Source organism: Silurus meridionalis, chromosome 20 (genome assembly GCF_014805685.1).
Source record: "Silurus meridionalis isolate SWU-2019-XX chromosome 20, ASM1480568v1, whole genome shotgun sequence".
Lineage (NCBI taxonomy): Eukaryota > Metazoa > Chordata > Actinopteri > Siluriformes > Siluridae > Silurus > Silurus meridionalis.
This window is the reverse complement of record NC_060903.1, coordinates 5,910,012-5,937,056: the sequence shown is the minus strand read 5'-3', so window position 1 is coordinate 5,937,056 and position 27,045 is coordinate 5,910,012. Positions and strand designations below refer to the sequence as shown.

Genomic DNA, 27,045 nt, shown 5'->3' with positions numbered 1-27,045 from the left:
TCTAATACCAAATATATTTTTTTAAATACAGACTAATCAATCGTGTGTAATGATAAACAAATAATATTACCCAGGAAACATTTCTCCATGACCTCCTTTTGCATACTGATTGAAGCGATTTGAATATGCTAATTAAGCCGCTGCGTCACTCCCCTAACAAGGGTGTTGCGTGAGGGGGTGGGGATTTGATAAAGTGGGCGGAGTCAAGGCGTCCGCACTTCCGCACTTTGTAATCGAATCCGTTTGACATGTAAAATGGGCGTTCGGAGCTCCGCGTCCATCCCACAGCTTACACTGATTCGCAGCACAACCGGATAAAGACACACGGATCTAGAAGCGTTCAAAGCAGCGGATCGGCATCTTCGAGCCTCGATTTCTGTTTCTGTGTGAGGGATTTTTGCAGCGTGTTGGTGTCGTGTGTTGTTTGGGGGTTGATCGTTTCCCTGGCAGCTGGATTGTCCTCCAAAAAAATAATAATCACACACACACACACCGCGATCTGGATTGTTTGCTTTGTCAGAAAGCCTTTGTAATTGTATTTGCTTGCAGTCGTGGCCAGCTCTCTGTATGATCCTGCTGGTTTGGACAAGCAAAGCTAGCTTAGCTGAAGTTCCTGGTCCAGGCTAGCTGTGTAGCCGTGCTGTAGCTAGCTAGTTTGTGCACGCGCTGATCGCATTTTCAGATCCTCTTTTTCTCCCCCCCCAAAAAACACGATCAGAGGCAAAGCGTGAACAATCCGGTTTATTTTTCAACCCTTATAATCCAGAACCTAAAAACTACACACCTCAAACAAAGGATTTGGGTTCGGTTTCACTTGGAGAAGAAAGAAACAACAAGAAAAACCTGACATGATGTTTCCACAAGCCAGACACTCGGTAAGTGTGCGGTTATTATTCTAGCGTTTCAGCATCTCCAAATCTTCACTTAAACTGTCTAAACATCAGCACGAGAGCTGGATTTGATTTCTGCATGCACGCATCTGGACGTCTGGATTACTATGGGTTTGCATTTTGTTCACATTGTGCAATACTGGAGTATTCATTTATTCAGTGCATTCAGATTTGGCCTTTCTCTGAAAGATCTGCAGAAAAGGCTTACAGGTTGGGAAATGGTGCACATGTGCAGCTTTGCAAGCATAGCATTAAAACATTAGTGTTTATTAATTTATTAATTCATTCATTAAAAAAAACAACATACCACCATGTTGTTGAAAAGAGAGCATTGCATATATATAATATATATACATATACCTTATATGCCAATTAATGGTTTTAATAATGAGCTGAAGCATGAAAAGGAATAATGTTGGTGGAAAAAGAGCAATAACCAAAGTAACACTTGTGCCGGAAGTGAGTTTTGTCTACAGGTTACTGTGTGGAATGTGTTAGTTAGCTCTTATCATGTGAACTATTATAGGTGATTTTTAAAACAATGGCAACCATAATTGCACATAATCATCATTCATCAAATTCTTGTGAGTTTCTCTATAATAAAGTTGAGGTACTCGTGTTATGGCCAGTAATTTTTTTTTTCTATGCAGACTTAACCATGGCCTAGCAATAAGACCACTTAATTTCAGTCTGGGACAATGCAGTTAAAAGGTAGAAAATGTGTGCTCTTTTTTTTTTTTTTTTTCCCTCAGCATTTCATGCTTTTTTTCCATCACTGATGCTCCACCACACGCAGCACCGTGTTCTTTAATGAGTCCCCTGATGTTGCTTTGGTCGACGTTAAGCTCTCTTGGGGTCTCCTGCCTGCACTGGCAACACAGACGGAGCTTTGTGTACAAACACAAGGTCATTAAAGAGACTCGTAATTAACGAGGGAGATCGGTCCAAACTGCACCTGCAAGCGCGGTTCGTTTCAGGCCACCCAAGTCCTGCCGCGGAATCCCATTTGCATTTTAAATTTTGCTCCGGCTTTCAGGGGAGAGAGGTTTTTTGCTTTTCCACGAGGAGTTTCAAAATGGCCTTTTGAATCCACTTTGTCTTGAGTTTCTGAAAAGAATCTCCCGTTCGGATTTTGAGATAAGTGGTCGTGCTGTATTATGTTGCATTTGGAACAGAAAAGCGCACACCTTTTTATCTAAAGCGCTTTTTCAGTCACAATCCGATCTGAACCCTGAGCCTGTGAAAGAGCCTTTGTAATGATACGAGTGCCACCAGATTTACACACATGGACCAGATAACCTGTTATTACTACTAAATGAGGACTGTTTAAATGAACAACATTATCCAGACATACACTATATACAGACAAAAGTTTGTAGACATCTCCCCATAAGATTGGTATGTTTTTGTTTTTTGAACATCCCATTCAACATTCAGTTCCCACTTGCTGTTATGGTAACTCCCACTCTTCTGGGAAGATGTTCCCCTAGATTTTGGGGTGTTCTTACAGAGATTTGTGCTCCTTCGGCTACAAGGGGGTAATAAAGTCAGGTACCAATAGGTGAGGTGAGGAGGCCTGGGGTGCAGGCAGATTTCCAATTCATCCCAAAGGTGATGTCGAACATGTTGAGTTCGATGAACATTTTTTATTTTCCATGTATGTGGGTTCTCCTTAATTTCTGCTGCTCATTCTACATCACAGGGAGGTGTAACAGAAGTAATACAGAATTAAAGGAAAGTCCTGCCTGCCCTTCCTCATGTTCCTCATACAGGTTCTTACAGTTTGCCTGTTATCGCTGTGATTGACCGGGACGAGAGCGAGTATACTGTTCTTTCTGCCATGACTATATAGCCAGTTTCATTGTCTGATGCAGCAGGTTGATTTTGTACCGTGTGCTTACAATTACACCATCGAGGTACGTCGCTCCATTGTGAAGTATTGTGTTTATAATCAGAAATAACCTACAAAATTAAATGAAAGCATTTTTTGTCGGAAAATCAAATAAAACAAACACTAGACAAAATTGTTGTTTTTCCTGGATTCTGAGCTCTCAATTCGTCCACCATTATAGTCTGTTCTATTATTCCCTCTGCAACTGGAAAGAGTGAATTGTTTAAAATGGCATTTAATTTATTACATATCGCAGACTCTCAATGTGATTCGAGTTTAATTTGCGGTAAAATAACGAACAGACCCTCAAACTGAAGGATTGTCAGGTTCCAATGCTTTGATTGAACACAATTCTCTCAGTCTTTGGTGTTATTGCATCATTCCAGGCTGCATTTTGCGGGGAAAAGCCTCCAGATCACGAAATCTACAGCCACCGTGAGTGTGTCCCACTCTCAGGACTTAAATTTTGCCTTGAATCGTGGATTAGGATGGACGGATATAGGGAATGGGAACGTAGTTCAATCTTGACCTTCCAGGACTAGTGTGGATTTTTAGGACAGAGACAGGAGAACACGGATTTTGTCTGGCAGGATTCCCCACTTTAGAGGTTAGCCAAGGGTCTTGCGAAGGCTGATGGGAAATTGTTAAGCTGTAAGCAGTTTGGTGAAAGGCCTCGACTCGGGAGAATTTGCCGGTCCTGTTTCCTGCTCGGGGTTTTTGCTTCCTGTGTGTGCAGAGAGCACAAAAAAGAGACTTAAATCTGTTAAGCACTTCTGATATATAAGACTAATTCTATAATCTGGTTTAGGTTTTTGCGCAGCGCTATGGTTGTAGGTCAATATATGATGCAGTAGTTGATAGACAAGCTAGATTTTCGTAAAGAAATTCTGTTGGCATTTGGTCATCATTTACCCTCCATAATTTGATTACACATTCAATTTCACAATCTTTCTGACAATTTCTTGTTGGCCAGATAATTAACTTCCTAATTATAAATGAAATGCTTTCCTGCAATCTGCAATTTCATCATGTGATAGTTATGAGGCTGACCTGATATATTTTACAGAAACCATCCCCTGAAATTATGTTTATATTAAACTTGGCAGTTCTTCTGGTGTTTATTGCATATAGCCTCTTGTGATGAAGAAGGAGCCCTGTGCCGTGCTGATGAACCTGCTGTGATCAAGAGGTCGCATCTTCATTTTTCTCTTTTTATAGCTGCCCTTGACTCTGATGTCTGTGCAGATGAATGTTCTGAAGTCTACGTGCATCATTTAGAGGGAAGACTGATGGCTACAGACACTAGAGAGGAAGAAGATGAATATTTGCAGGGCTGGTTGACATCATCCTTATAGGTTGTTTGCCTTTTATTTTTTTATTTATTTATTTATTTTTTATATATATATATAGTATTGCTACTATAATATTTTCATGTAGAACATCGTGGAATTGGAAGTAGAGATAGAATTTGAGGCAGTGCAGATTTACACTAGCTAGAGTAAGCTAGACATCGGATGGTGGTCTATAGGATGGTTTTGGAGTTGAAGAAGAAGAGGAGGAGAGTAAGACTGTAGTATGAGATTCAGGGAAGAGGTCAGACAGGGGCTCGGTGGTGGTGAAGAGGTGCTGGATGATTGGGCAACTACTGCAGAAGTGAGCGTGGCAATTAAGAGGATGAAGAGTGGAAAGTCATTTGGACCAGATGATATACCGGTAGAAGCATTGAGATGTTTAGGAAAGATTGCAGTGAAGCTTTTAAACATGATTGTTTAACAAAATTCTGGAAGGTGAGAGGATGCCTGAGGAATACAGAGGAATATGCTGGTAAGGGAGATGTGCAGATCTGCAGTACCTACAGAGGAATTGATTTTATCAGTCACACTATTTTATGGAAAAGAGTAATAGAAGCCAGGCTGAGTGAAGAAGTGACCATCTGTGAGCAACAGTATGCAATATATGCTTCAAGGTTGTTGATGGAGAAGTATAGAGAAGGTCAGATGGAGTTGCATTGTGTGTTTGTGGATTTAGAAAAAGCGTATGACAGGGTGCCAAGAGAGGGTGGTGGTATAGTACGAGGAAGTCAGTTGTGTCAGAGGAGTATGTGAGGGTGGTGCAGGACATATGTGAGGACAGTGTGACAGCAGTGAAGTGTTTAGTAGGAATGACAGACTGGTTTTAGGTGGAGGTTGGACTGCATCAAGGATCGGCTCTGAGCCCTTTCCTGTTTGCAGTGGTGATGGACAGGTTGACAGACGAGGTCAGACAGGAGTCTCTGTGGACTATGATGTTTGTGGCTGATATTGTGATTTGTGGTGAAAGTATGGCGTAATGAGAAGAGCCTGGAGAGGTGGAAGTACGCGCTGGAGAGAAGAGGAATGAAAGTCAGTAGGAGTAAGACAGAGTACATGTGTGTAAATGAGAGGGAGGGCAGTGGAGGGGTGCGGTTGCAGGGAGAAGAGGAGGAGAAGGTGGAGGAGTTCAGGTACCTGGGGTCAACAGTGCAAAGTAATGGAGAGTGTGTTAGAGAAGTGAAGAAAAGAGTGCAGGCAGGGTGGAGTGGGTGGAGAAGAGTGATAGCAGGAGTGATTTGTGATGGAAGGGTATCTGCGAGAGTGAAAAGGATAGGACTGTGGTGAGATCTGCGATGTTGTATGGTTTAGAGACAGCGGCATTGAGTAAAAGACAGGAGGTGGAGCTGGAGGTAGCAGAGCTGAAGATGCTGAGATTTTCATTGGGAGTGACGACGATGGACAAGATTAGAAATTGGTTTATTTTCTTTACATCAATCTACGTATGTTAAATCAGGAACACCAACTTTTTGCCTTGCATTTTTTTTTCTTTACGGGACACACTGTTGTAAATTGTTTATCAAAAGACAAGCTTGGAAGTCGTACATGATTTTTTTTTTTTTTGTGTGTTTTTTTTTTTTTTTTTCCGTTCTTGCATTAATGCACGGATGAAATTGACATCATTACAAGATCAGGATTAAATGCTGAGATCATGACGGGGTGAAATGTTAATGTTTGCTTGAAAGCACTTTATTTTGAGTCTGTAATTGATATTAATTTTTTTATATATATATATATATATATATATATATATATATATATATATATATATATATATATATATATATATATATATATATATATATACAGGGAGTGCAGAATTATTAGGCAAGTTGTATTTTTGAGGATTAATTTTATTTGAGGATTTAATTTGAACAACAACCATGTTCTCAATGAACACAAAAAACTCATTAATATCAAAGCTGAATATTTTTGGAAGTAGTTTTTAGTTTTAGCTATTTTAGGGGGATATCTGTGTGTGCAGGTGACTATTACTGTGCATAATTATTAGGCAACTTAACAAAAAACAAATTCATACCCATTTCAATTATTTATTTTACCAGTGAAACCAATATAACATCTCAACATTCACAAATATACATGTCTGACATTCAAAAACCAAACAAAAACAAATCAGTGACCAATATAGCCACCTTTCTTTGCAAGGACACTCAAAAGCCTGCCATCCATGGATTCTGTCAGTGTTTTGATCTGTTCACCATCAACATTATGCAGCAGCAACCACAGCCTCCCAGACACTGTTCAGAGAGGTGTACTGTTTTCCTCCTTGTAAATCGCACATTTGATGATGGACCACAGGTTCTCAATGGGGTTCAGATCAGGTGAACAAGGAGGCCATATCATTAGATTTTCTTCTTTTATACCCTTTCTTGCCAGCCACGCTGTGGAGTACTTGGACGGTGTGATGGAGCATTGTCCTGCATGAAAATCATGTTTTTCTTGAAGGATGCAGACTTCTTCCTGTACCACTGCTTGAAGAAGGTGTCTTCCAGAAACTGGCAGTAGGACTGGGAGTTCAGCTTGACTCCATCCTCAACCCGAAAAGGCCCCACAAGCTCATCTTTGATGATACCAGCCCAAACCAGTACTCCACCTCCACCTTGCTGGCGCCTGAGTCGGACTGGAGCTCTCTGCCCTTTACCAATCCAGCCACGGGCCCATCCATCTGGCCCATCAAGACTCACTCTCATTTCATCAGTCCATAAAACCTTAGAAAAATCAGTCTTGAGATATTTCTTGGCCCAGTCTTGACGTTTCAGCTTGTGTGTCTTGTTCAGTGGTGGTCGACTTTCTGCCTTTCTTACCTTGGCCATGTCTCTGAGTATTGCACACCTTGTGCTTTTGGGCACTCAGTGATGTTGCAGCTCTGAAATATGGCCAAACTGGTGGCAAGTGGCATCTTGGCAGCTGCACGCTTGACTTTTCTCAGTTCACGGGCAGTTATTTTGCGCCTTGGTTTTTCCACGCTTCTTGCGACCCTGTCGACTATTTTGAATGAAACGCTTGATTGTTCGATGATCACGCTTCAGAAGCTTGGCTATTTTAAGACTGCTGCATCCCTCTGCAATATATCTCACTATTTTTGACTTTTCTGAGCCTGTCAAGTCCTTCTTTTGACCCATTTTGCCAAAGGAAAGGAAGTTGCCTAATAATTATGCACACCTGATATAGGGTGTTGATGTCATTAGACCACACCCCTTCTCATTACAGAGATGCACATCACCTAATATGCTTAATTGGTAGTAGGCTTTCCAGCCTATACAGCTTGGAGTAAGACAACATGCATAACGAGGATGATGTGGTCAAAATACTCATTTGCCTAATAATTCTGCACTCCCTGTGTATATATATATATATATATAATATAATTTTTTTTTTTTTTTTTCCCCAATACATTATGACAAGTACTTGTTTTTAATTGTGTTGATCAGTGAAAAAATTTTACTTAAGCCGCTGCAGCAATCTCGATATGCATAACGTTCTCTTTACAAAATATGCCATACTTTGAACGTCCTATTCCACATTGAATCCCTCTTTGCTGTTCTAGTAACCTCTATACTCTTCTGGGAAGGTGTTCCACTAGATTTTGAAGTGTGCTTGTGGAGATATTTCAGCTGCAGTGGTGTAAAGGAAAGTCAGGTACAAATGTAGAGTGAACAGGTCTGGGGGTGCAGTAAGTGTTCCAATTTATTCCAGAGGTGTTCAGTAGGGTTGAGATCGGATTTCTATAACAGGCCACTCAGGTTCTTCCTCTCCAACCGATGTAAAGCATGTCTTCATGGAGCTGGGTTTATGCATAGATGAATATATGCATTGTCATGCTGGAACAGGTTTGGGTTTCCTAGTTCAAGTGAATGGAAAATTTAATGCTACTGCATCCAAAGGCGTCTTTTTCAATTGGGTGGAAAAATCAGGCGTTTCAATTCAAGTAGTCAAGTAGGAGGAGGTGCGGATGGAGATGCGTTCCTGGTGACGCCATCGTAACTTGAAAATACACAGTAGTCTTAAAGAGTATTGATCAGTATGGAGTTTAGTTTACTGTAATTTGCAAATGACAGTACAAAATTTAACATTATATTTAGTGTATATTGAGAAGATAAATTGCATCGTTGTAATGGAAATCTTTTTGAGAACCCCAGTATATTTTTCACCATTTCGGCTACGCGAAATTTTTATTTTATTTAAATCATTCATAAAGTGTAGCTTAAGTGTGGTACCAGGATTAGAGATGGAAGATGGAAGGAGTCTTGTGTGGAGAGAAAAGATGTACAATCGCACACCTACTCTCACATCGATCTACACACACGTACACACACTTGCACCTATCCAGCTGCGTGCAAAAAGCTTTGACTGTAGCGTACAGCCTACGCACATTTACCCCCCTTCCTCCACCTTTCCCTTCCTCCAGCTGTTTATTCTCCATCATACCTCCTCAGTATGTACACTGAGGGGGTTTCGCTTGCTCTTTTGTCTTTCCAAGCACATGACACAGTCTCTCACGCGCACACACACATACACACACACACACACTCTCTACACATCCAGAGTAATGAGCCTCGGCTGTGCGTGGGTGGGTGGGTGTGTGTGTGTTGTAGGGAGAGGGCTTAGGGCAGCACCGGAGGACATTATTAAGGCTGGTTGAATTAACACCGCTGCCCTATGACCATACTACAAAACCCCCAGCAGGATGGGAGGTTAATCCCCCGCGGTCCCCATCAGCACTAAACACACACACACACACACACACACACACACACACACACACACACACACACACACAGTCCTCCCATTCTCCTCTTCCCCCTCCCTTCCTTTCACTCGTACTCCTTATCTATGCACAGAACAAAATGACACACGGCTGGGAGCTGCAGTTCTTCGGCTTTCTACTTATTTCTCCAGTAGAAAGCTGTGCAAAAAAAAAAAACTGCTTCATCCAAAACAGAGGTCTTCTATTCCTGACTCAACCGAACAAGACTCTTCAGCGTGGCATTTATTTCTAAACGGTTACTTCCTAAAAACAGGCAGGAAAAATAATGACTTAATTGCCACTGAAAATGTATGAAATGATCATTTCCGCAGTAGAGCCGCCGGAACGCTTCTAAACCCAGGATCCATTTCCCTCATCACTTCTGCCACTGGCTCGATCTTTAGCGATAAACGTACAGTTAGATGGACTAAATTATGGTGCCGAAATGCTCATTTCGTTAATAGGGACTGATTCATGGTGCCGAATCTATTTAATTTTATTTAATTAAAGTTGAATTAAAAGAAAATGAAAGATGTTGACTTTAAGTTTTTTTTTATTGTTTACTTTTATTTATTTATTTATTTATTTATTTATTTATTATAAATTACTTTCCCATTACCTTGTGGAAGATGAGCACCAAAGCTACAAAAGAGTTGATATGTGCAGCTCAGTGACAGGAAACGGTCGTTTTTTGTTGTTGTTTTTTTTGTGATAAAATCTAAAAAAATTTTTATATGAGCTATTAGAATGATTCACATTTATTAATTATTTATTATATATATAAAAAAAAAAACTAACCTTTCAAGACGTTCTCAATCTACATTTCACATCGCTGTACTGCGGATATGATAAAGACAAACAACAAAAACAAAAAAAGCTAGAAGCTTCGACCTGCAGCTTTTTCATCAGTTTATTTGCATTGTGTCTCATTAAAATCAAGGAGAAACTTGTGTGTGTGGGGTGGGGGGGTTATGGACAGATGAAGAGGTTGAGTTGTTGTGAAAACTGTAGATTGTGAATTGCCCACCACCTTGTTTAGAGAGGACTGGGGTCACATGACCGAGAATACGCCTTCTTTCTTTTTATTATTATGATTTTTCTTTTTTTTTTGTCCACACTACAAGGTGGAAATTGCGTTTGCAAATGTATTCCCTTTGGAGCGCGTTTCCGAAAATCTGCTTGTAGCTACTCTGAAGCATCGATCTGTCGAGGCCCTTTTGTCGCTCTTCTTTTTTTTCTTCATCGCTCAATGCAACAGATTACACTCGTGACTAAAACTATGTACAGGTGTGAGATCTTTACTACTCCCTTCCTCCCACTCTGCCCTCCATTCATTAACCGGTGCTGGACCACACCCCCATGTCCACAGATGTGTTTTCATGTATCTTGCGGGTGGGACTTTTAATCCGGTTTCTTTTCATACTGAAGTCTTCCTTCTGACCAATGGAGAAACACACCTGCAACACGGTTGTGCAAAACATTTCTTCTCCGTCATTCCACAACAGTGACTCAATACAGTTTCACAGTCGGACATTTTTTTTTTATATATCAATGTCTCGAAAGTAGAAACAGGAAGTAAAAAGAGGAACAGATTTCACTTTCAGATTGAAAAACTACTTTCTCACTTCACCAAACACATTAAACTCTGGATGCAAACGAGGAACTTGCTGATCCAGAGTGATGTAATGATGTCGGTAGAGGATAAGTATCTGCTATCCTGCTGCTCAAAGCTTTGATGTTAAAATGAATCGGATTGATATCACATGGAAAAAATCTGATCTGGTGTTTTAGACCAGCATCGGCTCTCAATTCAGTGCAATAAGAGGCGTCTCTAAAAAACCTCTAGACCAAGAACACGTTTTCACAAAGGACCGGCTTCCACAGACAGGAGAAAAGGGTGAAGGAGATACAAACTGCACATTTCATGGTGAAACCAAAACTTCGAGAGAACTGAGTTTTTGGCTCGTTTTCTCCTCCATCTTTTCTTATTTTTGGTTGCCTTTTTTTTTTTTTTTTATCTCCTTCTTTCTTTTCTTTACCTCATTTTTTATCTTTTTTTTTTTTTTTTGCCTCTATCTTTGTCTCCTTATTACATCTTTTGTATCTAATTTCTTCACCTCCTTCATTCATTTCTTCACCTCTTTCTTCAACTTCTTTACCTTTTATTCTATCTCCTTATTTTTTTCCTTATTTTTTTTTAAACCCCTTTACCTTCTTTCCTTACCTTTCTTAATCTTCAGTTTTATTTACCTCAGACTCTCACTCTCACTTCTCATACCCTCTCATACCTCTTTCTAACCAACTATCAAATTTTGTATAATTCTGCATAACACACGTCAGATCAGAAACGAGGAAAAATCTGATTCTTAACTGTCCATAACAACTAAAAACATTCGTCCACCATCACACTGAGATCAAGTGTTTCAGATTTCATAGTTTTCATGCAAAAGAAAAATCTGTGTATTGTTTGGTTACTGTGAAATCATTGAAATTTACACTTTTTTTAAACGGAACTTCTATGCAAACACTCATCTCTCTCTCTCTCTCTCTCTCTCTCTCTCTCTCTCTCTCTCTCTCTCTCTCTCTCTCTCTCTCACTCTTTCTCTTGCTCACTCACTCTCTCACACACTCTCTCTCTCTCACACTCATCTCTCTCTTTCACTCTCACACACGCACTCTCTCTTTCTCTCACACTCTCACACCTCACACTCTCTCACACTCATCTCTCTCTCTTTCACTCTCACATTCTCTCTCTCTCTCTCTCTCTCTCTCTCTCTCTCTCTCTCACACACACACACACACACACACACACATACACATACACACAGTGGGTTTTCCATAGTGAATGGTTTGAGAAGCGTCACTTGCTTCATACACAGTTCCATCCACACACACATACCACAAGCAATAATTGCACTGAGATCAGTCTTCCTGTCAAAGCATGGCATGCACACACGCGCGAACACACACACACACACACACACACACACACACACACACACACACACACACACACGTTCAAAAAGAGTAATTACTCAAAGATTTCCTCCCATGAAAGTGTCTCCCCTCCCCTCTCTTTTCTGACACACACACACACACATACACATAGCACCCTTATTTGATGAAACAAAGGAGTCCTCAAGAACATGGAGGTGTGTGTGTATGCTTGACACACAGTGCAGCAGCAGATGTCTGGGTCGCACAGGCCAAAGCCCTTCATTAGCATGAGAAAAGGGCCTGCAGGAAAACAGCAATCTCGATCTCTCCATCGCTTTCTCATTCACATTTAAACTCTCTCTTTCCTTCATTCAGTCTCTCTTACTTTCATTTTTGCCAATTCCCCTCTCTCTCTCTCTCTCTCTCTCTCTCTCTCTCTCTCTCTCTCTCTCTCTCTCTCTCTCTCTTTCTTATCCTTAATCTTATTCTTTTCCCTTTCTTTCTTTAAAGCAGGAGTGTGTGTGGGTCACAGGTGAGGCTGAAGAGTTTTTTTGTAGCGCTTTGCTCTAATTGATTTCTAATGGTAGGAGAGCAGGAGTGGGATTACTGAGGGCTTCAACAGATTCCCCTAGCAACACACACACACACACACACGCAACTACCTCTCTTCTCTTGCTTCCTATTTATGAGACTGCATAGCTTCTATAGGACAGAATACACATACACACACACACACACACACACACAAAACTACCTTTCTTGCTTCCTATTTATGCGACTGCAAAGCTGCTATAGGACAGAATACACACACACACACACACACAAAACTACCTTTCTTGCTTCCTATTTATGCGACTGCAAAGCTGCTATAGGACAGAATACACACACACACGCACACGCACAGAATGAATTTTTTCATGACTCTGTTCCATTATATTAACTGCCCCCCACCCCCCACCAGCCACTCCCCCACCACCACCGCTGAAAACAAACTTTGGATTGAAACCAGATACTACAACTACAAATAGGGGTAAAAATGATAAATATTTAGGCACTGTGTGTGTGTGTGTGTGTGTGTGTGTGTGTCTGTGGGGGGTGGGGGGTCATTATCCATTATTACAGATCGTAATGTAAATATTATGTAAATTTTTATTCTTTGGAATTGGATGTTTGCAATTCAGCATTCCCGATTGAGTGATTGATTGATCTATCAATTAGTTGCTTGATTTTTGTTACATACAGCATTTCCCAAAACAATATGCTAGTGTGGATATTTCGTTTTTTTGTTTTTTTTTCGTGCCTGAATCTCAGATGTCTTTTTGTTCAGCGGAGGGGTAACATCCTTCTTGTTGTGAGCATTAAATGTAATTTCTGGGATTTGCCCTGAGGTGAAATGGTGCTCAGGAAGCATCAGAAATGCAAAAGTGAGTTAAATATTAGTGGGAAGAATTGGAGTGTTCCAGTTGCACACTGATTTTGATCAAAAGAATTTTCTTTTCTCTAACAAGAAAGTTGCTGTATCTATAATCAATTTACAATTATGACCTTTTCTAGGCAATAGTTATACAGTACAAGTATACAGTACAACTGAGCCGTTGAGGGTTGAGGAAGGGCTTTACTCAGGGGCTCAGCAGTGCTGGGATTCGAACTCACAACCTTTCAAAAGTCTTTCAAAGTTGAACCTTTTAAAGTTCATCATTGTAACCACTGAGGTACCACTTTCCACAATGTGGTTTGAGACAAACTCAATGCTATTGCTAGACATGGGTGTAATTGAGAAGTTTCACAGTGACTGGAGCAGCCCAGTGGTCCTGGTTCTCAAGACATTTACATTTATGGCATTTTTCAGTACATTTTCAGTACACTTGAAATGACTGCTGATGTGATGTGAGGTGATGTGGTGAAGGGGAAGTGGTTGCTCAGTGGTTAAGATGTCAGCTTTCTGATCAAAAGGTCATGTGTTCAAATCCCAATAACACCAAACTGCCACTGCTGGGGCCTTGAACAAGGCCTTTACCCCCAGCTGCTCAGTTGTATGGATTAAATGATCAAAAGTCCCTCTGGATGAGGGTGGGTGCTAAACAGTGTAAATATAAGGATTTTTTTGTATTATTATTTAACGGAATCGATTTTTTTGTAAAATTCCTGATTCCAGTTTGCAGCGTTTCTTCGAATACAGTCCGTGCATGTGGGAGTTTCGCCACTATGGGCCTTGAAGGGGTCAACGTTTGTTTTTGTGACCCTTTATTTCCATCTGAAATCTTACAAAAGTTTAATACCAGAATAGCACTAAACTGTGTTTGAGAGAAAATACTTTTTTCAATGCATCGTATTTGTTTTACATCAGAGCTTCTAACTTTGTGAATTTTGACCATAAAACGTTTTTTTTTTTATTTGTGTGATTAAGTAAGAGAAAGATTGGGAGATTGAGTGTGTGCATGTATTGGGTACACGAAGAAGAACTCTGTGTGTGTGTGCGTGCGCGTGCGTGTGCGCGTGCGTGTGCGCGTGCGTGCGCGCGTGTGTGCGCGCGTGCGTGCGTGCGTGCGTAAAGGAGTTTATCCCCTGCAGGGTTTTGTTGTGTAGCTCACAGCTTCTCCCTTGGGAGCCCATTGTTCCTCTACACACACATATACACACACACACACACACACACACACACACACACACAGATTTGGCCTATGCAGCAATTACAGATTCAGATGGAATCAGATTTCTACAGGCATGCAGGGATGATAGTTGGGCAGATTCATGCACTCTGGTTGTACGCATGGAACAAAAAAATAATAATTGATCACAATTTTCCAAAAGAACAAAGAGCATTTATTCTGACACGAAAATTTGCTGATATGTTAATCAAGCCATTTTACATTGGCCATTGACTGTGTGTTTGTTTCTGGCTAATGCTATAATATCAGAGGTGTGGAAAATGAAATGAAAATAATGTAATATGAAAATCATCACTCACCGATTCCACGATTTGTCACTCATCGATTGGGCAATCTGTCACTCACTGATTTTGCGATCCACCAATCACTTTTTCCAAAATACTTTGATCTGTCTCTTACGGATTCCGCGTTTGTACGATTTGTCACTGACTGATTCAGAGATTCTCTGTTATGTCACGTAACGATTCCACAATGCTTCACTCAACGAATCCGAGATTCTGCCATCCATCACTCGCGATTCCGCGACCTTTCACTCAATGATTCTGCAAATCCATGAATCTACTGCTATTTAAATTTTCCTTCTGCATACGTTTTATTTGTGTAAATGTTGCTTATTGAATTTATTCAATATATTTTTCTTAAACTTCCATTTTGCAGTAAAATGTATATATAGTTTATAGACCAGCGCCTCTCAGATTTGGGTCCATGTTCTCCCAGGGGTAACTTGTCTGGTAAAAAAAAAAAAAATCACTTTGCAACCCATCAAAGATGGCATCCACAGTGACATATCTTTGAGTGTTTTACAAGTACTTAAAGTTTTTACTCTTTCCACAGGCCTCGTCTCAATCAGCACAACCGCTAAAGTTCACCACCTCGGACTCCTGCGACCGCATTAAAGATGAGTTTCAGTTTCTCCAAGCACAGTACCACAGGTATGTAAGCCAGGATTTCACCGGATTGTAAAATTCAAATTGCATTTAAATGACCTAAATATTTCCCAATTTACCTATGTACAAAAAATTTAACTTGTATATTTTGCATTTGAATGAATTTGAATAATAATAAGCCTAAAACCTTAGACTGCCACAGACCGAGGGAATGATATCAGCAGGGCTACACTGCATTTGTATCAAATGAAATCATGAAAAGTAAACCTTTTAAAGGAAATATTATTCATTCTTGTTGCCAGCAAATAAATGCTGTGAAGAACAGGCACCTTTGGAAATAATGAAATCAAATGTTTTTTGACATGATTTAAAAAAAATATGATTTAAAAGAGCAGTGAACAGTGATAAAACTAAACGGTCAATATTCGACAACCCTTTTGTTTCAAGAATAATTCGTGTTTGTGCAGATTTTCAAAGAAAATTGAAATAAAAAAGGGTAGGAATGAAGGAAGGAAGAAATGAGGAAGAAAGGAAAGAAGGAATAGAGGAAGGAATGAGAGATGAATAAAGATGAATGAAGGATAGAAATAAGAAGCAAGGAGGGAAAGAAGGGAGAAAGGAATAGTGGAAGGAATTAATTAATGAAAGAAAGAAAGAAGAAATGAATCACAATAGCTCCAGCTTATTAATAGATAAAAATCTATTTGTTTTGATTGTGGCAAAAATGGTTGTGTAAGAAATTGGTTGAATACACGAGATCTAATTTCTTGAGATGTGCTTATAGTGGTATAAAATAGAATAATTTAATTTAGGGGGTTGAATTGTTAGAAAAATTAAGCTCGGATACGTGATAACACTTTGAGATGTCGTCATTTTTCTAATTATTCAAAGGCTCATCGTTGCTTATTCTTTATTAATTCACTAAATGTTATGCAAGTTGGAAAAATCTTTGAACGAACTTTTTTCTGAGGTAAAACTAAAAGTTTAGGAAGTTTTCAACAAAAGGAGAAAACGGAAGTAGTCTGCGTTTTTCAGTCATTTAATAATTGATAAATATTATGAACTTTGAACGCTATCAGAGCGGTGCAATTCATTTCCTTGCAGCTCTTTTATAGACACACAAGACTCTGGAAATGTGGGTCACCACAGAGAAGAGGGAAAAAAAAAAGAGAGAAAAGCGATTCGTTTCTCATTTTTATTCCTCAAAGTTACTGAAAGACGATGGTCGTTTGAAGGGGCTGCTTCAGCCGAACGTCACCCAGCCCTGACGGACGAGTGGAATGATGAAAAGGAGGCAGGGAAGAGAGGATAAAATGAGTGTTGAGATGTCAGATCTGCCGCAGTCTTTCAGCTGTGTTACATTTATGACTTGGAAGTCGGAACGTGAAAGTTGCGCTCCGTTTCATTCGTTATCCGTATAAACATTTACATTCTTCGGCTCGGCCAATCGTTTTTTGTTTGTAAGGGACTCGCCAATCAGGTGGCGGTTGCAGTGCGAACAGGTTGTCATGGTGATGGAAATGTAGTCTTTTTTTCTCCGCTCTCTTGGGGGAAGAGGGATTAGGTGAAGTGGGAATGACAGCCTGAAGAAAAGTGTGTGTGTGTGTGTGTGTGTGTGTGTGTGTGTGTGTGTGTGTGTGTGTGTGTGTGTGTGTGGGTGTGTTTTAAGCAAGTGAATGTGGGAGAGACACCTCCCCCTTCACAGTAACTTCAGGCTCGAATGTAAATATTTTACCTGATACACATACACAGTGACACGGTTCGTTTCAGCTCTGCCACACACACACACACACACACACAAATAAATGCACAAATCCAGATCACTATTCAAAGCTTTTCACTCAGTATAAAAGTATTTCTGTATGTGCTGATTTAGTGAACTACCTCATAAAGCATTCCCTTTTTTCCCCCTCTTTTCTGTGTGTGTGTTTGTGTGTGTGTGTGTTTGTGTGTGTGTGTGTGTGTGTGTGTGTTTGTGTGTGTGTGTGTGTGTGTGTGTGTGTGTGTGTGTGTGTGTGTGTGTGTGTGTGTGTGTGTGTGTGTGTGTTCACATGTACATTCCTACCTCTCCTGCCTTCCAGCCTAAAGCTGGAATGTGATAAACTGGCCACGGAGAAATCAGAGATGCAGCGTCACTACATCATGGTGAGTAAATACTTCACATAGAGATGAAAAGGAAATTTCCACCCAAAGTGTTTTCAGGGAATTTTTGATGCCATATGACTTGGTATCACTGATTACCATCAGCCAAGTCAACAGCTTTGCCCATGGTTCATATGTTTCATGCACTTTTCCGGCCATAAGCTTTAGAACCAAGTTTAAATCTGGTTGCACTTTTGTGCACTGCCTTTTATCATTTTCGGGTGGAGAATTTGTGGGGAAATAAAGATTTTATAATCTTTAGAAGGTGGTTCTTGTTTGTGGTTAGTGATAAAAATTTAAAACAAAAATAGAGTACCAGCCTTTCTGCATGTATAGACTGAAAAACCTGAATAAAAACAGGCCTGAAACCTCACTTTGTGTTTAAATGAAGCAGAAGAGGTTCTAGTAAAATGTTTCAAATCATCATTTCTGATCATGTAAAATGAGGCATTTAAGCTCAAGACAAAGTCGAATTTTCAAAACTTAAAAAATGATTGAACTATAACAAATGAATCACATTCAGGGTCACCCAGATGATGATGGGTTCCCATTCATGTCTGATTATTCTTAGGTTTTCTTTCTCATACCTTCTTTGGAGTTGGTTTCGTTGTCAATTTATTTATGCTAAGCTGCAATGTCCATTATTAAAGTGCTATACAAATAAAATGGGACTGAATTAAACTGAATTTGAAAAGCTATCAAATCACGACAATATTAATATTTTATAAATAAATAAAATACGCACCAAATCTCCCCATATCTCCCGAATGTTTTCCACAGCAACTATTACATATTCTGGCCTGATCTATATGTATAGGAGCCCTACTTTTAATGCTTCGCTCAGATTTGAATTCTTGTTCAGTACCATCCAAGACGCTTTTAGAAAGCTGAAAGTGCAAATGTGTCACATTTACGTCTCCATTGGTGGACACTTCAACCTCAGCGTCATTTGCATGCGAGACAGAATGCAAACCAAGCACTGAGCTGTTAAAGGAACATTTCAAAGGTGAGCGAGGATGAAATTACATTTGTGCCGAAAGTATAGGACGTAATTTTTCAAGAAAAGCAAACATACACTGAGAAAGAAGAATAGTGCTCTGAAATGTAAAACAATGAGCTCTGTGCCAAAACATTTACATAGTCTTCATATAAACTGCGTTCTTTGTTTCCAAAGGTTATGAAAGAGTTTTCGATTGTTTTCACACATTTATGTTCGCCTTTCTGGCGCAGATCTTTTTTGTTGGTTAAAGTACTCATTGAAATTTTAGAGCAGGTTCTAGATCCAGTTCTCTGTTAGGAATGGGAAATACCACTTTTTTCTTTTTGATACGATACCTTCAAAGACCAGTATCATCCAAAATCAATACTGGTACCAATACCTGTATATTTTAAAGCCATCATTATATATATTAAATGGACAACAATGAACTGGGCTTTCTTACATTTATTATAAAAATATTATTAATCAAATAAACTTTGAACAAAACACTCAGACAGAGAAAGCTATATTTAGCCAGTCACATCAGGTTACTACATTTGTTCTGCTTTATAGGTTTTTCTAAAGGAAAAAGAGAATATTGACTTTTTTTCCCCCATGAGCCTGTTTCTTATTTGCCTGATCGACTCTCCTGCTTTTGAAAAAAGTCTCTCAGAAAGTAAAGATGATTCGGTGAACCCAATATATAGAACTGAGTGACAGAATGCCGACTTGTTTGTGCAATGAACAGAGGCAAAGTATAAGAACTAATAGTTCCTATTTTCTTTTAAAATCCCACGCAGGATCAATATTTGAATGTGAGAATCAGTTGAATTAGGATTGATCCGCCCATCCCAATTCTCTGGATAATTAATTTGTGCTTAGCGGTGAACTAATGCTTCCTTACTTAGTATATTAATTAGTAATTCATAATAGATTTTAACACATTTTAACTGTAAACATTTATCTAAACTACATGGACAAAAGTATTTGGACACCTGACCATATGATTGGTATTTACTTTTTTTAATGTCCCAGTCCCCATTTGGCGTTAAAATAACCTTTACTCTTCTGGGAAGATCTTTATCTAGATTTTGGAGTGTGCTTGTGGAGATATTTTGCTTATTCAGATTCAGGCGGTAATAAAGTCAGGTAGTGATGCAGGGTGGGGGTTCATTCAGCGTTCCAATTTATCCCAAAGGTGTTCAGTTGGGTTGTGGTCATAGCTTAATAGCAGGCCACTCAAGATCTTCCACTTTGGAGTTTAGAGAAGAACCACAATTGGCTGGAACTGTCAGGTGTCCCAATACTTTTGTCCATATATTGTACCGCTTAATGGTCATCTGTTTAAGGGTGTATGGTCTGCTGGTGCAGATGTCATTAAGACTGATTCCAGGTATGCGATATCCTTGGAAACTAAGATCTGTAATGGAGTTTAATGAAGCATGTTGCAAAGAAGCTGAACCCGATTTTTTCTTTTTTTTTTTTTTTATTCCATGCTTCGAAGAAAAAAAAACACTTATCCACCATTAAATTCTGTTTAAATGTCAGTTATCGTATCGGTCTAGCAGTTTTATATGGCTGCGTTCATAAACCCGCAGATGGCGAGTCTTATTACACTCGTTTTTACACGGATGGATAATTAAACGCTTCGCACAAAGTTCTCTATTGTTTTAAAAGGAGGATCGTGTGACCCAGAAAACATTATACCACAGCTCTCCGAAAGTCTCGAATCTGAATGGTGTTGATTTGACTTTTTTTTTTCGTAACTATAGCCTTTCACGGTTGTAGCGTCCTGGCTGTCATTTTAAATCGTAGGTTTTCAATTTCATGCGTTTTGATGTTTCCATAGTAACTGCTCGCTAGCATGGACATGTATGGCCTACGCTTAAGGTAGACCAAATATAAATAAACGAATGAAAGATTTGTGTTATTTATCAAAGAAAAACGGCTGTGTTCTGTAAGGAGAAATTTCGTATTTATTTTTTTAAATGGACGGAGCGAAAAATAATGTAGACAGAACATATCCGAACACAATCACTATCACAAGCTTACTACACCAGACTCCGCGTGATGCACAACGTGCAGCACGTCATTACAAGCACTGGCACGTAATTGCCGTGTCCCTGTGAGATTAAACACAGCAAATTGATCAATTAGAAGCACAGTGAAGTGACCACTCGGTCTACAATTACAGTAGATTACCCTGTTTGCGCACTATGTGTATTATTTACACTATATGGCCAAAAGTATTGGAACTTTTTTCTTTTTTTAGGGGGATGTAGGGCCTCTTTACCCCCACCTCAATGTGGTACTTCTCCAAACTAATACATATAACTGTTCCAGCATGACAATGCCCCTGTACACAAAGCCAACTATAACCAAAATATAGTTTACATAGAGCTCTGATCTCAACCCTGCTGAACACCTTTGGGGTGTATTGGAACGCTGACTGGGCCTCCTCACCCTACATCAATACCTGCCTTTACTAACGTCTTTTGTGGCTGAATGATCTCCACAAACACACTTCGAAATCTATTGGAACATCTTTCCAGAAGAGTGGAGATTATTATAACAACAAACAGGGATTCAATGTCTCTCAACCACTACTACATCTATACTATAAATAGATAAAAACAAAACTTTAGTATATAAAATGTGACACCTGGGAAGGCGCAGTTATGTTAATCATCTTTAGTGTGATTATTGATTTTTTTTTTTTTTCCTGTAACCGCATACTGTGCTGTTTCGTACTTAATCGCTTATTTAAAATATGCCATGTGTCTAATTTGAATTCATGCCTGCTGTTTTGCACTCTATATTTCAATATTTATGACTGTTGAGTGCTATATTCTGGATTATTATGCAGTAATACAGCTGTAATTATATGTCTTTAATCACTGTTTGTCTGAGCACCATTTAGTGCTCATAGTTCCCTCAGAATCAGGCCTGGAGTGTGAACTGGGCCTCCTATAGTCCTTCTTTTATGTGTTGCTATAATGTGTTTTATCGGATTTGTCTTCTCTTTTCAAATAGATCTGCTTTCGTTTCTCCAAATATAGCTGCTCGTATTGATTGTAGATAGCTTGGATTTTGTCACGCTTAAGCACAAATTGTGTGAGAAAACACAACTATTTAAGATAACCTCTGCATCTTCGTTTTGACGCTGGATGTCTGATTAATAGATTTTTATTCTCCGCACTAAATCGAATACGCTGTGGTTAGTTCTATGCATCAGCTTTGCTCACTATTAAGACCCCCCCACCCACCACCACCACAGTCTCTTCGTCCTGCGATTTTCTTTTGCCACGAAACCCCTGGAGCGTTTCTTTCTCTTCACACCGAAACGCTCTTATCGACCGGTTTTAAATATGAAGTCAAAAATGTGTACAGGCTCATCGATCAGCTCATAAGCGATCAATAAGATGCAGGATTGTAACAGCAGCGGGACCAACACAACGGCTGCGTCTCGGGGGAATATGCGAGGCGTTCTGGTTTTACAATACATGTTTTGCCTCCGAGCCAAAACATTTGGCTTGTTGCCACAGTGGGAGGCAGAGACTGTGTTTTCTTTGTTTGAAATATTTTGTCCAAAAAAAAGTTTATAACATAATCGCATGTCATTTTGCGATAAAATCTTTATACTGTATACGCTATGCTCTTATTTTTTTGCTTACTTGCACAATTTGACTTTATTTTTTTGGTCATGATTTTTCATCCAGTATCACTTCAATAAAAAATCAATTAAATCCAATGTTATTATTGTTCTTAACCTGTGTATACAAATAACAAAATGACACTTTTATTAGTGTTATATTTATATATATATATATATATATATATATATATATATATATATATATATATATATATATATATATAATGTATGTGTGTGTGTGTGTGTGTGTCTGTGTGTGTCTGTTAGAAATATAAATATGATTAAGTGTATGATGTGAAGTGTATTATTTATTTATTTATTTTGCCTGGACATTTGAGAATATGATATGTAAATATATTTTTTAGGAAAATAATTAGGTGAATGTTTTTTTTTTTTTTTAACCTTTTTTTTCATTTCTCATCATCTAACCTTTTAAAGTTCTGTTAAGCAGAAAAAAAGAAAAGAAAAAACAATACAATTCAATCATCTGAAGCCTTAATCTCCTGCATGTGTGTCTGTAAACCACACACACACACACACACACACACACACACACACACACACACTGTAATCAAATTGTAGGCTGAGTGGTCATGTCAGTGTGCTCCTAATTGATCTATTTGCTGTGTTTAATCTCATTGGCACACGGCGATTACTTGCCTGTGCTTGTAGTGATGTGTTGTGCATCGTGCCATCATGCAGACTCCGGTGTAGTGGCTTGTGATATTGCAAATTTGTGTTCTGGCTATAAAATTTTGCTCCCACAGTTACTAGGGGCTCATTCAGTGTGCTGATTACTGAAGGTAATGTGGTGTGCATAGAGCTGAGTTTGAAATACAGCCTGTTTAATACATTTCCCTGTCTGCTGTTTTTGCAGTACTACGAGATGTCTTATGGGCTCAACATCGAAATGCACAAACAGGTAAGAGACTGCAGTGTGGTCTAAGTTAATGTGTGTGACGATGTGTTGTATGTGCACATAATCAATACACTATATGGACAAAAGTAATGGGACACCTGACTCTTGCGGTAGTATTACATCAACCTGTTCCAGCATGACGATGCCTCTGTGCATGTACCAATCTCCATGAAGATCTTGAGTGACCTACTATAGAGCTCTGACCTCAACTCTTATTAAACACCTTTGGGATTAATTGGAAAACTGATTGGGAAAAAGTACCTGATTTTACTAATGGCCTTGTGGCTGAATGTGCACAAATCTCCACAAACACACTCCAAAATATGGTGGAACAACATCTCAGAAGAGTAGCGATTATCATTAGAGCAAATTGGAACTAAATGTTGAATAGGATGTTGAAAAAAATCACATACCATACTTATGGTCAGCTGTCCACAAACCTTTGTCCATATATTGTGTTAATGAGTAGACAATACTGTTGATTCTTTAGAATAATCTGTTTTAAATTTAAAGTCAGAGAGCTGAACATTTTAGCCAAATGTGGGTTGCCATGTTTTCTTTAGATTCCCTATATAGTGCCTTTTTTTTTTTTCGGTTGTTGTTGAATGGCCTATACTTTATTTCAACTCAACAAATGTATTAAAGCTGCGAACACTGTCTTGAATTATGCTTTGTTTTTGTTTTTCTTCTTTACAATCTCAGGCCGAGATCGTAAAGCGGCTGAATGCCATCTGCGCGCAGGTGCTGCCCTACCTGTCCCAAGAGGTATAAAGCGTATTTATATATGTGTTTTTTTTTTGTTGTGATTCAGTATACACGCTCATAATATGCCTTTTAATGTTAGAGCCCTTTATTGCTTGTAGAGGATTGAATCTGGTTTCATTTGTCATTTGGTTAAAAGCTTTTTCCAAATGAATAAATGTCTCATTATACCCTGTCAAATAATAAAGTGCCCTAGTTTTATTAAGAATATCTCATTTATATGTCTTTTCACCAATGTCTGAGGTTACTTGAAAGGAAGGACTTGAATCATGCAGATGCAGGTCAAGAGCTTTAGTTCATTTACACATCAAAATAAGGTGAAAATGTGACCTTGGTGATGTAATCTGCATCAATGTAAAGGCGCACTTGGTAGTCACCTTGTTCTAATCTTCAGCTTCTGTAGCATCGGATTTCTGAATTAAAAAAATATATATTTTTTATTGATGTACAAATGAACACTTATTTCATTGGAGTGTTAATTTTAGTTGCAGTAGACGTCCTGCTCGCATCAACACCCTGTTACCCCATGACATACCAGGATAATATATACATTATATAGACAAAAGTTTGTGGACACCTGAGCACAAGATTCTTGTGCTTTTTGTACATCCCACATGTATTCCTTATATGATACATATATATAATAACATCCACTCTTCTGTAAAGATGTTGTGGAGATTTGTGCTCATTCAGCCACAGTGGTATAAGTAAAGTCAAAACGATGGGTACTGATGTAGGGTGAGGAGGCCTGGGGTGCAATTCATCAGCGTTCCAAATCAGAAGATAAGATATATGGCCCACAGTGGGAAAATGGGCCACTTGAGATTTTCCCCTCCAGCCGCTGTAAAGCAGATCTTCATGAAGTTTGGTATCGTCATGCTGGAACAGGTTTGGGTCTCCTAGTTCAAGTGAAGGGAAAATCTAATGCTACAGCATCCAGAGACATTTGTGAAGAACCACATATAGCTAAAAAGTCAGCACAAATTGTGCAGTGTTGTATTTTACATCTGGCTGCATCATTTAACAATGCTTTTAACAATGGACATTATCCCAATGTAGCTTCATAGAAAGAAAATAGTTACAAATATACATTTTACATTTAGAAATGAGTCTCTCAGTTTATACCTAATGAGCAATCCGTTGACGACAGTTTCAAGGGAAAACTCTGAGATCTTATGTCCTCATCCATTCATTATAGTTCCATCAATGTTGTCAACTGTGACGAGATGGATGAAGAGCCATTATTCTGCTCATGGTGACTGCAGGCTTAAGCCATTATAGCAGACTGTATATATTAATTACAGTCCAGATCCATCATTATGGTTCTCGAGTTTAACCTTCCACAGTAACCTCATGGATCTTAAGACTGTTTTGTGTGGAACCATCTTTAGTAGCAGCGAGTGGTCTGTAATCGGTATAGATATAGCATTAGGAAGCTTTAATAATAGTCAGTGACAGGAGTCATATATATGACTGCAATATGTCTGTGTGTGTTTTGTGTGTAGCATCAACAGCAGGTCTTGGGAGCGATTGAAAGAGCCAAGCAGGTCACTCCACCAGAGATGAACTCGATCATTCGGGTAGGCCGTCTGCTTCATACTTCTCAATTCTTGCTTGTGTGTGTAAAATATAGAAGCATCTGTTTGTTGTCTCTCTCCATCCTGTTTCCTTATTGTCTATTTGTTTTCCCAATGCTTTTCTTGTTTATTGTTATGTATGTGTAACCTTCAACCGTATGTGTGTACGTGCACGCACCATCTGTAACCTCTCTGCATGAGTGGCCCATTTAACCTCTGTGTCTGTAGAGTGGCTTTCTAAGCCATATGGGTTTTGTTTGCTCACTCTTACCCATGTGTGTATTTGTGGGGTGTGTGTGTGTGTGTGTGTGTGTGTGTGTGTGTGTGTTGTGCACAGCAGCAGCTCCAGGCCCACCAGCTCTCTCAACTGCAGGGTTTGGCTCTTCCTATGGCTCCACTGCCCCTGGGTTTGACCCCTCCGTCCCTGCCTTCATCCTCCTCCTCCTCCACTGCTCCGGGTCTCTTCTCTCTCTCCAGCATCCTGGCATCGCACGCTCACCTTGCCAAAGAAGAGAAGAACGCCCGCGAAGCTGCGAACAACGCCGACACTCACCGTGACGACGACGGAGACAAATCCGACTAAAGTCCACTTGAAACGCTTCTCTCACCGAGGCCAAGAAAGCACAGAGAGACAATGAAAAGAGCACAGCATTGATGTTGTTTTTTCCATCTTCATTTATTTTTCACATCCCTTTTCCTCAGAGCCTTTTGCTTTTTTCAATATGCATGCCTTTAGAATAAACAATTTGTTCGTAGTTGCGTTACAATTCCGAGTCTTTGTTTTTAATTTGCTTTACATTTAATTTCCTAGCCTGCTTTTTGCCATCCCTGTTTCCTCTTTTGTGTTTTGGATTTTGAAAGCTTATTATTAAAAAGATTCCAATGTAGGATCCAAGGCTTCCTGCAGCCTGCAAGACTTTTCTCTATCATCAGCTATTTCCAGACCTCCCCCTTGTACAAGCTAGTCAAACAGAGCAGCTTCTGGATTAACCCGTCTCTCAAGACGTTCGGGGCAATCCGTCATTTCTTGATTCCCTCTTGGCCGAATCGGATGTAGTTTGGAAGATGTTCTGAAAGCACAATTAGCCAAATCAGCAGTGATACTGTATAAAAACCCTGTTAGTTTCTATATATCTCACTTTAACTGCTTTGCATTTTACAGATGTGCAGTAGTTAGTTTGTGATCATGGAATGTGGATTTATAATAATAATCATTATTGTTTTAAAGATACTTTGCAGGAGGAAGAAAAAAATATCAGTAGTTCGCATTTTTTTCTAAGAACAAAGTGTGTGCATCCCTTTTTTTCTTAAAAAAAAAAAAAAAAAAAAAAGACAAGTTACAATGTGTTGCTAAAAGATTAATTCCCCTTAAGGATTTATAATTTTTTGTATATTAGTTTTGCATCTTCTAAAACACAGTGGTGGTGGTGGTAGCATCATGAAACTCATGAGCAGCAGCCAAGTGGCTGATGGTTACTCTCAGCATGAGCTACCACCACCATGCTTCAGTGTATGTTTTATTTTTTTTGCGAAGTAGCCAAGAGGCTGAGGGATTACTATTAGTATAACCAGAGCTACCACCACCATGTTTTACTATGTAGAGATTAGTCCAAGTATCAG

At 39.2% G+C, this 27,045-nt stretch overlaps 1 protein-coding gene across 2 annotated transcripts; it reads left to right on the top strand.

Annotated features, from left to right (window-relative positions):
- The first annotated feature begins 221 nt into the window (after positions 1–221).
- Positions 222–26,192, top strand: chico. 2 transcript variants are annotated; one of them, XM_046876655.1, is made up of 7 exons: positions 222–875; positions 15,339–15,436; positions 17,473–17,536; positions 23,045–23,089; positions 23,789–23,851; positions 25,354–25,428; positions 25,763–26,192. In XM_046876655.1, exons 1-7 carry the CDS (start codon positions 849–851, stop codon positions 26,006–26,008), a joined length of 618 nt encoding a protein of 205 aa, XP_046732611.1. In that variant the 5' UTR covers positions 222–848; the 3' UTR covers positions 26,009–26,192. The 2 variants fall into 2 exon arrangements, with proteins under 2 accessions (XP_046732611.1, XP_046732612.1); XM_046876656.1 differs by having other exon boundaries at positions 223–875; positions 25,766–26,192.
- Positions 26,193–27,045: the final 853 nt, after the last annotated feature.

Bases quoted from the DNA above. Each gene is read 5' to 3' on its own strand.
- chico (XM_046876655.1), top strand. From the start codon at position 849: ATGATGTTTCCACAAGCCAGACACTCG. The intron at 876-15,338 runs GTAAGTGTGCGG...CTCTTTCCACAG, and splicing joins TTCCACAAGCCAGACACTCG to GCCTCGTCTCAATCAGCACA. The intron at 17,537-23,044 runs GTGAGTAAATAC...CTGTTTTTGCAG, and splicing joins TGCAGCGTCACTACATCATG to TACTACGAGATGTCTTATGG.